Raw genomic sequence first — 13353 nt, 5'->3', positions numbered from 1 at the left:
TGCTGTGTGTGCTCACTGTGTGTGTGTGTGTGTGTGTGTGTGTGTGTGTGTGTGTGTGTGTGTGTGTGTGTGTGTGGTGTGTGTGAAATGAGAGCAGAGACCTCATGGAATCAGACTGCGGTAGGATTTTCTCAGTCTCACCACTTCTGCGTCCTCTCTCTCTCTTTGTCTTTCTTGCTCTCTTTCCCAGTCTCTCTCTCTCTCTCTCTCTCTCTCTCTGTCTCGCGCTCCGTCTCTCGCTTTGTCTCTGTCTCTCTCCCCCTCTTTCTTGCTCTGTCTCTCTCAATCCAATCCAATTATCCGTTATTGGCATGCATATAAACAACATTGCCTAAGCAATTTACAATGGCACATGACACAATTAATACAGTGAAAGAACATACATTTTTAAAAACAAGGAGAGAAAGGGTATGTGTGCAGACAACCTATAACTACATTTGAAAGATAAACACTAGTAAGGGCAGTAATGAGAACGGAGCAGCTAACCGTAGAGCTCGAGATAGAGGCCATCTTGACAGGAGGCCACATATCTTGCGGTTAGTGCTACACATTCAATGTTTTTCCCCCTCTGTATATCTGGTAGTTTTTCTATATTATTGTAATTTGGGAAAATGGTTCCAATTTAAAAAAAGAAAAAATCCTCATGTCCTGGTATGTTTGGCATTCTGTAACGAAATACAGCTCTGTCTCTTTCATTCGGTCCCCCTCCCTCTCTCCTGTTCTCTCTCTCTCTCATTCTCTCCCTCCCCCTCCCTCCCTCTCTCTCTCTCACACTCCCCTCCTCCCTCTCTCCCTCTTTCTCTCTCACTCTCTCCCTCTCTCTCTCCCCATCTCGCTCATTCTCTCTCTCCCTCTCCCTCTCTCTCTCTCTCTCCCCCCCTCTCCCTCTTTCTCTCTCACTCTCTCTCTCATTTTCTCTCTCTCCCTCTCTCCCATTCTCTCTCTCCCTCTCCCTCTCTCTGTGGTTCAGTGGCTGCAGTAGGAGGAACAGGGTGGTTATTTCTGGAGCTCACATGCTTGTGTGGAGCTCATATGCTGGCCCCCTCCTCTCCTCTATTCAGTAGAAACATTATAAAGTCTATTTATTTTGCTACACCCCTCCATACCTGGCAGGTGATATAGGACCCCTTTACAGTGTATTGTCTGTACATAGCTCTTTGTTGAGGTATTTTTTGAGGTAAAAAAGCAGGAACAGTGGCACATACATAGGCTTCGCTCACTGGCTTATGAAGCAGGAGCTGTTTCTGTGCAGTGTGTGTCAGTGCTTTGTGTGTGTGTATGTGTGTGTGTACACAGTTACACACACAGGGAGGAGGGTTATGCGTGTGCGTGTGTACAGAGTTGTAACCCTGTGTGTCTGTTGCAGGACCTGAACAAGCGTCTGTCCCTGCCGGCGGATATCCGGATCCCAGACGGGTACCTGGAGAAGCTGCAGATGAACAGCCCTCCATTCGACCAGCCCCTGAGTCGCCGCTCACGCAGGGCGTCGCTGGTGAGTGTGCCCCTCTTCACACACCCGCTCTGCTCTCCTGCACCGTCCCCTGTCCCCCCACACACCCCTATTACCCCCACACCATCCCTCATCCCCTCACACACACCCCTATTACCCCCACCCCATCCCTCATCCCCTCACACACACCTCTATTACCCCCACCCCATCCCTGATCCCCTCACACACACCCCTATTACCCCCACCCCATCCCTGATCCCCTCACACACACCCCTATTACCCCCACCCCATCCCTGACCCCCTCCCCTCACACACACCCCTATTACCCCCACACCATCCCTGATCCCCTCACACACCCCTATTACCCCCACACCATCCCTGATCCCACCCTTCACACACCCCCAGCACTGTCCTCTGCAATATTCCTGATTCCACCAACTGCCCTCTGTACCGTCCCTGCTTCCCCAACACCCCCACACTGTCCCCAAAGCCCAGAGCATCCCCCTGCACAATGCAGTCCTACCCCCATAACACTGCCCCCTCCCCTACACAGCAGTGCAGTAGCATTCAGCCTCTCTCTCCCCCTCCCTCCCCCTCTCTCTCTCTCTCTCCCTCCCCCTCTCTCTCTTTCTCCCTCCCCCTCTCTCCTGCTACTGCTGTGTTCTGCCTGTTATATTGGCGGGCTCAGCATTATTCAGGCTCTTGCAGACAAAGAGCAGTCTGGGGGAATCCCTGCTGTACACTAACTGCCTGCTACTCCAACAGGACAACCAGTACGGCTTTAACACAAAAACATAACATAACATAACATACTGAGAGAACAGGCCATTCAGCCCCGCAAACGCTCGCCTTCCCCTGCCATTAAAGCGTACCCCCTGCTTAGTTTACCTAAGAGCTAGTCAATGCAGCTAACAGCTCTGTCCTCGGAGAACGGGGCATCAAGCTCTGTCTCATACCCGCTGTTCTCCGGCGGTATCTGCTGTGCGTTGGGCTCCGCGGCGGTTCCTCCGTCAGGAGCACGTTTACACCGCCGCGCTCCCCGCGCCGCTGTCCCGTCTCCACGGAGATGCCGACGTCTCGCGCATACGTGACGGCGCCTTCATAACACGCGCGTTTCAGTCTCATGTGCATTAGCGACCGGTAGAGAAGTGATTTATTGTAGTCAGGTCGGCGCGTGACGGGTATTTGCCCAACGGCTCATGAGACGGGTGCCGTGTGCACCCCTGAGAGGGGAAGAGGGGTAACGATTGAGCGCCTGCTCAAAATCCCTCTCCTCCACCGAGAGCCTTACCCTCAGTTCACGAACAATGGCAGATGAAGTTGGCGCTTGAAAATGTATGAACATGTCAGAGACCGTTCGCTCTCCCCCAGACGCTCTCCCATTGGACGCGTCCTCCCTGTCTCTGCCTCCTGCCCCTCCCCCCAGTCCCTCCCCCGCGTGGAGGTGGCAGGGTTTTGCATGTGAATGGCTTCTTTGCCTCTGTGTCTCTGTGTATTCTTGAGCGCTATTGTTCCTGGCTGTCATCAGTCTTCGCTGCGTCCCCCCCCCTCTCTCTGCGCGTTCACAGAGGGGAAACCACCCCCCCTGCTGTTCGCTGCGGTGTTCGGCTGGCTGTCGAGATGAAGGATAGCGCCGGGCGTTGGGGACGGTGAACACGTCACATTGACACGTGCAGGGACTCGATAAGTGGTCTGCTCGCCCTCACTGGACTGTTTGGTTCTAACAGGGACACTAATCTCATCCCCCCCCCCCGTCCCCCCCCCCGTCCCTCTCTTATGCTTTCAGTCCGAGATTGGATTCGGGAAGCTGGAGACCTACATCAAACTGGACAAGCTGGGAGAGGTGAGTGTGTTTCCCCGTATACCTTTTACACCTGCAGCACTCCTCTCCACTCCTCTCCTGGCCAAACACAGGGGGACTTCTCCCACAATCATCAACATCAACAGCCCTGCGCAGTCAACCTTATTCTATGCAGTGTACAGACTTTACCTTTTGTATCTTAGCTTGTCCAGCAAATTAAGACCTTAGTATGTCTGTATAAGATTCTAACAGACATTTTTGACAAAAATTAGTTTGTCATACATATGTTCTTTAAGATATGAAAAGAAGCTACATTTCAAAGGTAGCATTTATCTGCTTGGAGCCCGTTCACTTTGGAATCTTTTAAGCTCAATATCTACCGTAGATACGGATCTATCACATAGAACGGTATAATTCCGAGGCCGCAGAATTTTGATTTTGTGTAGATGATGAAAGCTGACCATAAGCTTGGATCATTAAAATGAATTTCTCTTTCTCTGTTTTTAGGGGACGTACGCCACAGTGTTTAAGGGGCGGAGCAAACTGACGGACAACCTGGTGGCGCTGAAAGAGATCCGCCTGGAGCACGAGGAAGGGGCGCCCTGCACCGCCATCAGGGAAGGTGTGCATAGCCTCCCCACCTGCTCTGACCTCATCTCTCACCTGCTCTGACCTCATCTCTCACCTGCTCTGACCTCATCTCTCACCTGCTCTGACCTCATCTCTCACCTGCTCTGGTCTCCCTGTATTCTTGCATGCAGGCCTCATGTCTCTCCTGTGCTAACAGATGTTTATTGTCTTGACATGTAGACCCTCATACCTCCACTGTCCTAGCACCTACATCTGTTCTAAGAGATAGATCCAGATCTTTCCCCTGCCCTGACATTTAGACCCTCATATCTCAGAACAGATGCAGTTCAGTACCTTACCTCTTAAAACCCACGGACTCTGATCTTTCCTGCTTTTACCACACATCTCTGCACTGATATAGCCTAATGCCTCTCCTGTCCTAATGTGGGGTCACACCTCTTGGTCTAAAAAATGCTGTGATTTCGGACCCCTCTGCTGTCAATCTCCTCACATAAGCCCCCTCTCTCCGCAGTGTCATTACTGAAGGACCTGAAACACGCAAACATTGTGACGCTACACGACATCGTCCACACGGACAAATCCCTCACACTGGTCTTCGAGTACCTGGTGAGTCCTCCACTATTCCAGCTTACACAACGCTAGTCAGGAGGGTCCAGAGTGGGACCTTAATATTAGCCCATAGACGTTTCTACCCAATGCTAGTCAGGAGGGTCCAGAGTGGGACCTTAATATTAGCCCATAGATGTTTCTACCCAACGCTAGTCAGGAGGGTCCAGAGTTGGACCTTAATATTAGCCCATAGACGTTTCTACCCAATGCTAGTCAGGAGGGTCCAGAGTGGGACCTTAATATTAGCCCATAGATGTTTCTACCCAACGCTAGTCAGGAGGGTCCAGAGTTGGACCTTAATATTAGCCCATAGACGTTTCTACCCAATGCTAGTCAGGAGGGTCCAGAGTGGGACCTTAATATTAGCCCATAGATGTTTCTACCCAACGCTAGTCAGGAGGGTCCAGAGTTGGACCTTAATATTAGCCCATAGATGTTTCTACCCAACGCTAGTCAGGAGGGTCCAGAGTTGGACCTTAATATTAGCCCATAGACGTTTCTACCCAATGCTAGTCAGGAGGGTCCAGAGTGGGACCTTAATATTAGCCCATAGACGTTTCTACCCAACGCTAGTCAGGAGGGTCCAGAGTTGGACCTTAATATTAGCCCATAGATGTTTCTACCCAACGCTAGTCAGGAGGGTCCAGAGTTGGACCTTAATATTAGCCCATAGATGTTTCTACCCAACGCTAGTCAGGAGGGTCCAGAGTTGGACCTTAATATTAGCCCATAGACGTTTCTACCCAATGCTAGTCAGGAGGGTCCAGAGTTGGTCCTTAATATTAGCCCATAGACGTTTCTACCCAACGCTAGTCAGGAGGGTCCAGAGTGGGACCTTAATATTAGCCCATAGACGTTTCTACCGAATGTTTGTGAGGAGAGTTGAGAGTTGGACCTTAACAGTAGCCCAAAGGTGTTTATGTATTTTCATGCTTCATAGCCCCAAACAGATTCTGAGGTTCTAAAGCTTAATTTGCTCTTAAAGTAACATTGGTTCAGTTGTTGGCCTGAGACGTGTAGACATTGTCACTTGTCCGGCACCCCGGTGACTTACCTCTCCCTTTGTGGATGGAGCTTAGCAGCAGCGGACTGCATGACAGAGAACACCGTAACCAGATAACGCCCCCCGTTATCCTCCGATCCACACTGTCCACACACCTGTGTGTGTGTGTGCGTGCGTGCGTGCATGCACACATCTTTGAGAGTTTCTGTTGGCTTACTTTGGCTCATCAGACACAGTGTGTCAAATTATTGTACTGCTCACCCGCCCCCGGGTATTACCCTTCAGGCACTTCAAAGGAGGTGGAAAAACTGAGCAAACGTAAGGTGTTAAAGGAGTGTAACTGTCAGCTTTCCACTGGTTTGCATCGCTCTTAGATACTGTAAGTGCTGTGCTTGCTGTTGGCGTGAGTTTCAGTTTGAGACACTCGTGTTGGATGTGTCTTTGTGTCTGACTGTGACATCACTTCCTGTGCAGGACAAAGACCTGAAACAGTACATGGATGACTGTGGGAACATAATGAGCATGCACAATGTGAAGGTGAGTCCCCTAACCCTCTGACACTCATGATTTCAGTGACATCACTGCAGAGAACAATAGACAATTTTTCCTTGGGGTGAAATTGACTACTTGCCAGTCCTGCTCCGTGAAAATTCAGTTTGATTGTAATGGGGGCGGGGGGGGGGGGGTAGATACAATTTTTTGCGTCTTTTTCTGTGGGGTTCATCTGCAGGTAAAGATGTTCAGGGTTTTTCAGGACACAGTTTGAAATGGCAGTGGTCTCTGCTTCACAGCTGTCTCACTGGTTTGTTTCTGGTTTGGCGTTCCAGATCTTCCTGTTCCAGATTCTGCGGGGCCTGGCGTACTGCCACCGGCGGAAGGTCCTGCACCGGGACCTGAAGCCCCAGAACCTGCTCATCAACGAGAGGGGCGAGCTCAAACTCGCCGACTTCGGTGAGCCCCCGCTACCTGGGCTAGACTCCGCGATCTGCGGGGAGATGAGGGACGGGTCTGCTGATCCCAGATCAGTGCCTCAAACCCTGAGAGACCAGCTCGCCACATGGTGGCGCCAAGCGCCCAAACTACCAAAAATAAGGGGGAACGACACACACTGCTCTTTAAGAAGCCCCGGCTGAAGGCTAAAGCTATTGTTTAAGTGAATAGTATTTTAAAAATAATAATGAGGATGTGACGGTCACATTTGGGCAGTTTGTATTTAGGTAGGATTTTGAAGAATTGAATTTCTGTGGTTACATGCTCCTCTTCGTGTGTTTCACCAGGTCTGGCCCGGGCCAAATCGGTTCCCACCAAGACGTACTCCAACGAGGTGGTGACGCTGTGGTACCGGCCCCCGGACGTGCTCCTGGGCTCCTCCGAGTACTCCACGCAGATCGACATGTGGTGAGCAGCTCCAGGAGCACAGAGGCCCGGGGTTCTCATCTCGGGGTGGGGGGGTGCTTCGGTCTGACTGTGTGGGGGACGTGGGGAACAGTGTGGGTGAGATGAGTGTCTGCGTTTATGTAATATGGGTTGAGAATGTTTTCTCCTTAGATGCTGGTAACATTCCCAAACACCCCTGCAGATCCCTGTGAAATAACATGTTGGTAACGATAAGTAACAAGAAGTAGAAGTCTAGTAAAGTCATGTGAAGTCATAACTTGGTTATGAACCTAAGTGAATCTTGTTTCTTTTTAAAAAATAAAAATAAAAAGAGGAAGGGTGTGGTGTGAACTGGTGTGTCTTGTGAGAGTGTGTGTGAAACCAGTGGGCTGAGGGTACAGTTCAGCATTAGGCTGATGTTACATCCTGTCAGCAACTTCCTGCCTTCATCCAGTCTCCCCTATATGGAGCAGTGGCACTGCCCTGACCGTGCTCTGTGTGCGCTGTGTGACTGACCAACCGTGCTCTGTGTGACTGACTGACCGTGCTCTGTGTGACTGACCGACCGTGCTCTGTGTGACTGACTGACCGTGCTCTGTGTGACTGACTGACCGTGCTCTGTGTGACTGACTGACCGTGCTCTGTGTGACTGACTGACCGTGCTCTGTGTGACTGACTGACCGTGCTCTGTGTGACTGACTGACCGTGCTCTGTGTGACTGACCGACTGAGAGCGCTCTGTGTGACTGACTGACTGAGAGCGCTCTGTGTGACTGACCGCGCTCTGTGTGACTGACCGCGCTCTGTGTGACTGACCGCGCTCTGTGTGACTGACCGCGCTCTGTGTGACTGACCGCGCTCTGTGTGACTGACCGCGCTCTGTGTGACTGACCGTGCTCTGTGTGTGACTGACTGACTGAGAGCGTTCTGTGTGACTGACTGACTGACTGAGAGCGCTCTGTGTGACTGACCGCGCTCTGTGTGACTGACCGTGCTCTGTGTCACAGGGGCGTGGGGTGCATATTCTATGAAATGGCCGCTGGAAGGCCCCTGTTCCCCGGGTCCACTGTGGAGGACGAGCTGCACCTCATCTTCAGACTGCTGGGTGAGTCACTGGAGCTTTTCCTTTATGTGTGAATCACAGGTGCTATATTCAGTGGTTAATGAGCTACCACGCTGGAAATGGGGGTCGGTGAAGGTTGCAGCAGGAGATTTGCACTAATACACTAAAGGTGTTCAGTATCTGCTGTGATCATGACACGTATCAAATGTGAAAAATCTGGAAGAATGCCCCATAGACATGTCACTGTAATTTCTCAAGTTTGAAAAAATTAACAAGAAAAAAAGAAAGGAACATTTCTTTTTTGGGGTGAGATATCCCTTTTTACCATAATTCAGGTCCGCTGGTAAATGTACAAATCACTGATTCAATGTTAAATGTTAAAACCACTCTGATTAAAAGTTAAACATACAAGCTCTTCAACACTCTAACTCTAGTGTAAAATGGAGATGGCTCACTCTGACTGTGTAAAATGGAGATGGCTCACTCTGACTCTGTAAAATGGATATGGCTCACTCTGACTCTGTAAAATGGATATGGCTCACTCTGACTCTGTAAAATGGAGATGGCTCACTCTGACTGTGTAAAATGGAGATGGCTCACTCTGACTGTAAAATGTAAAAAACTCTGAATCAGTGTTCAAAATAAAAGCCGCTCTGACTGTAAAATGGAGATGGCTCACTCTGACTGTGTAAACTGGAGATGGCTCACTCTGACTGTGTAAAAAAGCACTCTGACTCAGTGTAAACTGGAGATGGCTCACTCTGACTGTGTAAAAAAGCACTCTGACTCAGTGTAAACTGGAGATGGCTCACTCTGACTGTGTAAAAAAAGCACTCTGACTCAGTGTAAACTGGAGATGGCTCACTCTGACTGTGTAAAAAAGCACACTGACTCAGTGTTAATCATGTGAGCTGCTGTGACTCAGTTCTTGACCCTGGTTGTCTCCTCCACAGGTACCCCCTCAGAAGAGACATGGCCGGGGATTTCTTCCATTGAAGAATTCAAATCCTACAATTTCCCAAAATACAAAGCCCAACCTTTCATAAACCACGCACCAAGGTACAGTTTTCTCAAACAGCCCTGTCTGTGTGTCTGTGTGTGATGACCACTGACTCAAAAATGACACCTTACCAAATCCTGATGATTTTAATTTCACTGGAAACTGTGTTCCGTTCAAATAACTAAGTAAACAGCCATTATATCACTACAAATTCAAAATTGTAGATTTCTTTGACATCAGAGCATTTACGGAGGGATTTTAGTGGGAGGCTGTTCCTAGCGTGTGTGTGTTTGTGCGTGCCTGTGCCTGTGCGTGCGTGCGTGTGCGTGCGCATACCGTGTGTGTGTGTGTGTGTGTGTGTGTGTGTGTGTGTGTGTGTGTGTGTGTGTGTTCGTTCCAGGCAGGAAATCCTGTGGAATGTTTGAAAGTTGACTGCTTCCTTCCTCCTGTTTGCCACCAAACAGGCATCAGTCAGCAGCGTGACAGTCGCACTAATCTCTCCTTTTCCATCTCTTTCCCTCTCTCCCTTTCCTTCTCTCCCTCTCTCTCCTCAGGCTGGACTCTGAAGGCATCGAGCTGTTGTTAATGTTTTTAAAGGTGCGTTTCACTGGCCTGATCACAGTTAGGGATGTAAACGTGTGCATCTACCCTAGCTGTTCCATAAGCAAGTTTTCAGCATTAGCATTTTCAAATGCCGTTCCAGAAATGACCACCAGGTGGCACAGCAGTGACGTATGATTCATGGTATTTTCACATTATAAACCGCTAAAAACAACAGTATTATATATTTATTTATTTAGATCTTTTTTGGTATTTTTTCCCCCCACTTTTTTTTTCCTAGTTTTAAAATCTACTGTCAATGTACCGCATGTGAATGTGTATTATTCTTTTTTGTTTCCCCCAAAGTACGAGTCCAAGAAGAGGATCTCCGCTGATGAGTCCATGAAGCACCCGTACTTCAAGAGCCTGGGGATGCGAGTGCACCCGCTGCCAGAAAGTGAGTGTTTTTGGGCCGATCCCTCCGGCTGGGGGCGTGAGGGCTAGCTCAGGCTCCAGAGACGGGTGGAGGTGTGTGTGCCAGGGGGTCCCGCGCCCTAACCCGCCGTCCCGTTTCCCCCCTCCACAGGCATTTCAATATTCACACTGAAGGAGGTCCAGCTGCAGAAAGACCCCGGCTACCGGAGCTCGTCCTACCCGGAATCAGGTGCGTGGCTTTCTGACCGAACGGAGCCCGTTTGAGCCGCAGTGGCCCCTTCTCACCAGCAGATGGAGCCGGCGGGCTCCCCAGGCCGAGGCACCTCGCTCTGGCCTTCTCTGGGCAGACCCTCCCCTTCCTCTCGCCCTGCTGGAGGGAACTGGGTCACCCATAGGAAATGGAGCGGTGTACGCTGAATATCGAGTATGGGCAGTTATAGAGAATACTCATAAACTGCACGCTAAAGGACCCGTTTAAGCCCCTAATGCGTTTAATTGGGCTGTGTTACACTGGCGGTGTGTAAATGAGAAATGGCCGGCCGCTTGTTGTTGTGGCAACACTTCTCCCCCTCGAGCCCTTCCTGTCCGCCTCACTTCCTGTTTACCTCTTGGGCCCTGGGTGGGCTCCGCAGAGCCCGTGAGCCGTACACTGTAACGCAGACCCTGCACACGTACGTTATGACTGTTGGTTTTGTGTACGCAGTCATTGGAAGGTAATGATCACACCTGCACGATAGCATCGACCACAGCTGTGTGTGTAAACGAGACCTAACTGAAACCAGGCCTGTGAAACGACTAATCATCTCTCTCTCCCCTCTGCCCCCCCTCCCCTCTCTCTCTCTGCACCCTGCCCCCGCCTCTCTCTCTGTTTCTCCCCCCCCCTCTCTCTCTCTCTCTTTCTTTCTCTCTCTCTCTCTCCCTCTCTCCCTCCTGCCCCTTCCTCTCTCTCTCTCTCTCTGCAGCGAACAGCAAGAACAGAAGACAGAGCATGCTTTTCTAGGCTGGGGCGGGAGCAGGGACTTGATGTCTGTTGTGTAAACTCACACCCAGTGGGCCGGAGAGGAGGATGTGTGTGGAGGGGGGGGTGGTTTCCTCTCCCCCGGCAACGTGCCCCTCGCCCCCCCTCGCCCCCCGCTCTTCCCCCGGCGAGTGGCCAGGGCGGGAGCCCGACAGAAGAGACTCTGACTCTGCGTGTTAATTTATTGGAGAGAATCATTTTTGCTGCTAAACAACTACTGTCTATATTTAACACACTGTTTTATCATGTGAACTTTTTTGCTTGGTTACCCTCGACAGCAGACCCGTCGCTAAAGTTCTGTGTTATTTCGTTGATGTTGTTGTTGCGCTCGTTGTTACTGTCGTTGTTTTTCAAATAGAAAAAAAATGGAGTGCTTTTAGTGTCCCCCGATGCTCCTGAACTCCTCCTAGACACGAGTCTCCTTGCATTGAAAGCAGTTTTTACAGTTTTTTTTAGTTTTTTGTTTTTTTCTCCCCCAAGTTTTGACTCTGGAATACTGTAGCAGAGCTTCAGAGTTTCAGACTGGACACTGACTGTACAGTGAGGCCCTGGATCATGCGACAGCTTGGTGTCTATCAGCTTAGCCTGGGTGCTGTCGTCCTGTTAGCCCCAACCACCATTTTCTGATAAACATATTTGAATCGCTACAGCCCCTCCACACTGGACCACAGCCCTCGGCCAGCTACTGGGCGCCATGGCTCAGATCCACCAATCACAGCTCCTGTGATCAGCGGGGAAGGGACCGACCGAGCGCTCTTTGCCAGAGCCGAAAAAAACGGTTGACCAATCCGAGCGGCCGTATAGCGCTCATGGCATTCCAAGATTTTTATTTTATTTTTCTGTCACGGTTGACAAAACTAACGAGAGGACGAAGGAGTACCGGGGCATTTTTCTGACGAGGGCATTACCTGAAGTCACAACTCCCGCCCCCCCCTCAGGCAACGATTCTCCCCAGATTCTCTGTAAGGACCCCCTACCCCCCAAACTGGCCCTGTGAACACCCCCCTTCCCCCTGGGCAGCACTGCCTGTCCACCGTGTCCTGTTCTCTGCCTTTCAGAGCTCCTTTAGTGTATCTCCTGTAACTGTAAAATGGCCGCCCTTTCCCACACGCTAGGCCTGCTCTGAAGTGGACCATCGGTAAGGGGATGGGGGCTCGCACACGGTCACTGTACTGGACTGTAGGGCACCAGAGACTTCTGCTTGTAACGATTTTTGAAAGTGTAGTTTATTCAGCAGTATTAAGAGCCTTTTTTTTGTATGTTACATTTTAACTTTATTTGTGAATAATTGTGTCATTGTGGCATGTTGGGGGATGAGTTTCCTACCTTTGTGCTCTTTTTTTTTTCAGAGGGGAGAAAACGAATCAGAAAAATATGCGCAAACTGAAGTGGGGGGAGGGAAATATATATATATTTGTGTACGAGTTTGCATTTGGACCACTGCTCTGTTTTCCAGCGTTTGTACACGTTTAAAAAAAAGATTTCAAATTGAAATTTTAGATTTAACAAACCGCTGTGTTGTTTTCAACTGACAGTAATGTATTAATATTGTAATATTGTACTTTCCTTCCCAACATGAGAATGAGCTGATCCTACCTGTCTGTGAAAATGGTGTGGAGGTGTTTTACCTGGAGCATGGAATGCCTGCTGTGGTGTAACCTCCACCTCTCTGGAACACTGACTCAAAAAAACGGTCAACTGTTTAACACTTTTTACTGGAGTTATTTATTTCTCATAACCATTTAAGTAAATTTAGTCCGTTTCATACAGACCTCCTGGATTTCTCAGTTGTCATTTTTTTGTTTAGTGTGGATGATTTCGAGGGCTGTCCTGAAAAAATCGATGATGTATACGAAAGGGGTTTAAATAAAATGAAGAGAAGGAAATTGTTCAGTTTATGAAAAGACAATTCAGTAGTGAGGAGATGGGCTGATTGAATGTTCATCTCTGCTTCTGCAGTTTAATAATTGAATAGATCGTATCAGAAGAACTTCGTAGGGCACTTGACAGTGCGTTTAACTAAAGCAAACAAAAGGGTTTTTAGTTGAATCATGCTGTTCTTCCACTATTCTGATCACTTTCCAGGAAACGTCTTTTAGAGTTGCCTATTGACCATATAAGAACTTGCCCCAAAGCAGGAGAGAAAACAGACCATTATCCGTCCAGTCATTTGGGATTACGGTTTCATAAACTTGGGAGTGAACTTGCGTTGTGTTGCCATGTTTGAGTGATTCTGGGAAATGAGTGAATGTTTGGGCGGCTGTGTGTGCTGCCCGGGCCTTTGGGGAACTGGACGGTGAGCAAGCACGAGACGTTCCAGCTGAGTTATGCTTTTCAGATACGGGCAGGGGATATCCCCCGACACTCCTCAAAGTGTGTTTGCTGGCCTGACTTGATACAGCCCTGGTCCTCTTTCACGTGTTTCTCAGGAAATGACGGTATGACTAATGAGTTCGCCGATCAGAAT

General features: G+C 49.6%; 1 protein-coding gene across 1 annotated transcript in view; it reads left to right on the top strand.

Annotated features, from left to right (window-relative positions):
* The window catches only part of cdk17 (cyclin dependent kinase 17), a 73943-nt gene extending 61171 nt beyond the window's left edge, over window positions 1-12772 (top strand). Inside the window, exons 5-17 of the mRNA XM_061251735.1 lie at window positions 1367-1492; window positions 3237-3293; window positions 3759-3873; window positions 4354-4448; window positions 5929-5991; window positions 6282-6405; window positions 6732-6852; window positions 7838-7935; window positions 8847-8952; window positions 9448-9490; window positions 9800-9890; window positions 10020-10097; window positions 10831-12772. Coding sequence (XP_061107719.1) covers window positions 1367-1492; window positions 3237-3293; window positions 3759-3873; window positions 4354-4448; window positions 5929-5991; window positions 6282-6405; window positions 6732-6852; window positions 7838-7935; window positions 8847-8952; window positions 9448-9490; window positions 9800-9890; window positions 10020-10097; window positions 10831-10868 — 1155 coding nt within the window. The 3' untranslated portion in view covers window positions 10869-12772. The remainder of the gene's footprint in view (window positions 1-1366; window positions 1493-3236; window positions 3294-3758; window positions 3874-4353; window positions 4449-5928; window positions 5992-6281; window positions 6406-6731; window positions 6853-7837; window positions 7936-8846; window positions 8953-9447; window positions 9491-9799; window positions 9891-10019; window positions 10098-10830) is intronic.
* Window positions 12773-13353: the final 581 nt, after the last annotated feature.

This window comes from Conger conger, chromosome 8 (genome assembly GCF_963514075.1).
Source record: "Conger conger chromosome 8, fConCon1.1, whole genome shotgun sequence".
NCBI classification, from domain to species: Eukaryota; Metazoa; Chordata; class Actinopteri; order Anguilliformes; family Congridae; genus Conger; species Conger conger.
The sequence above is the reverse complement of the archived record's forward strand: the minus strand, read 5'-3'. Positions and strand labels throughout refer to the sequence as shown.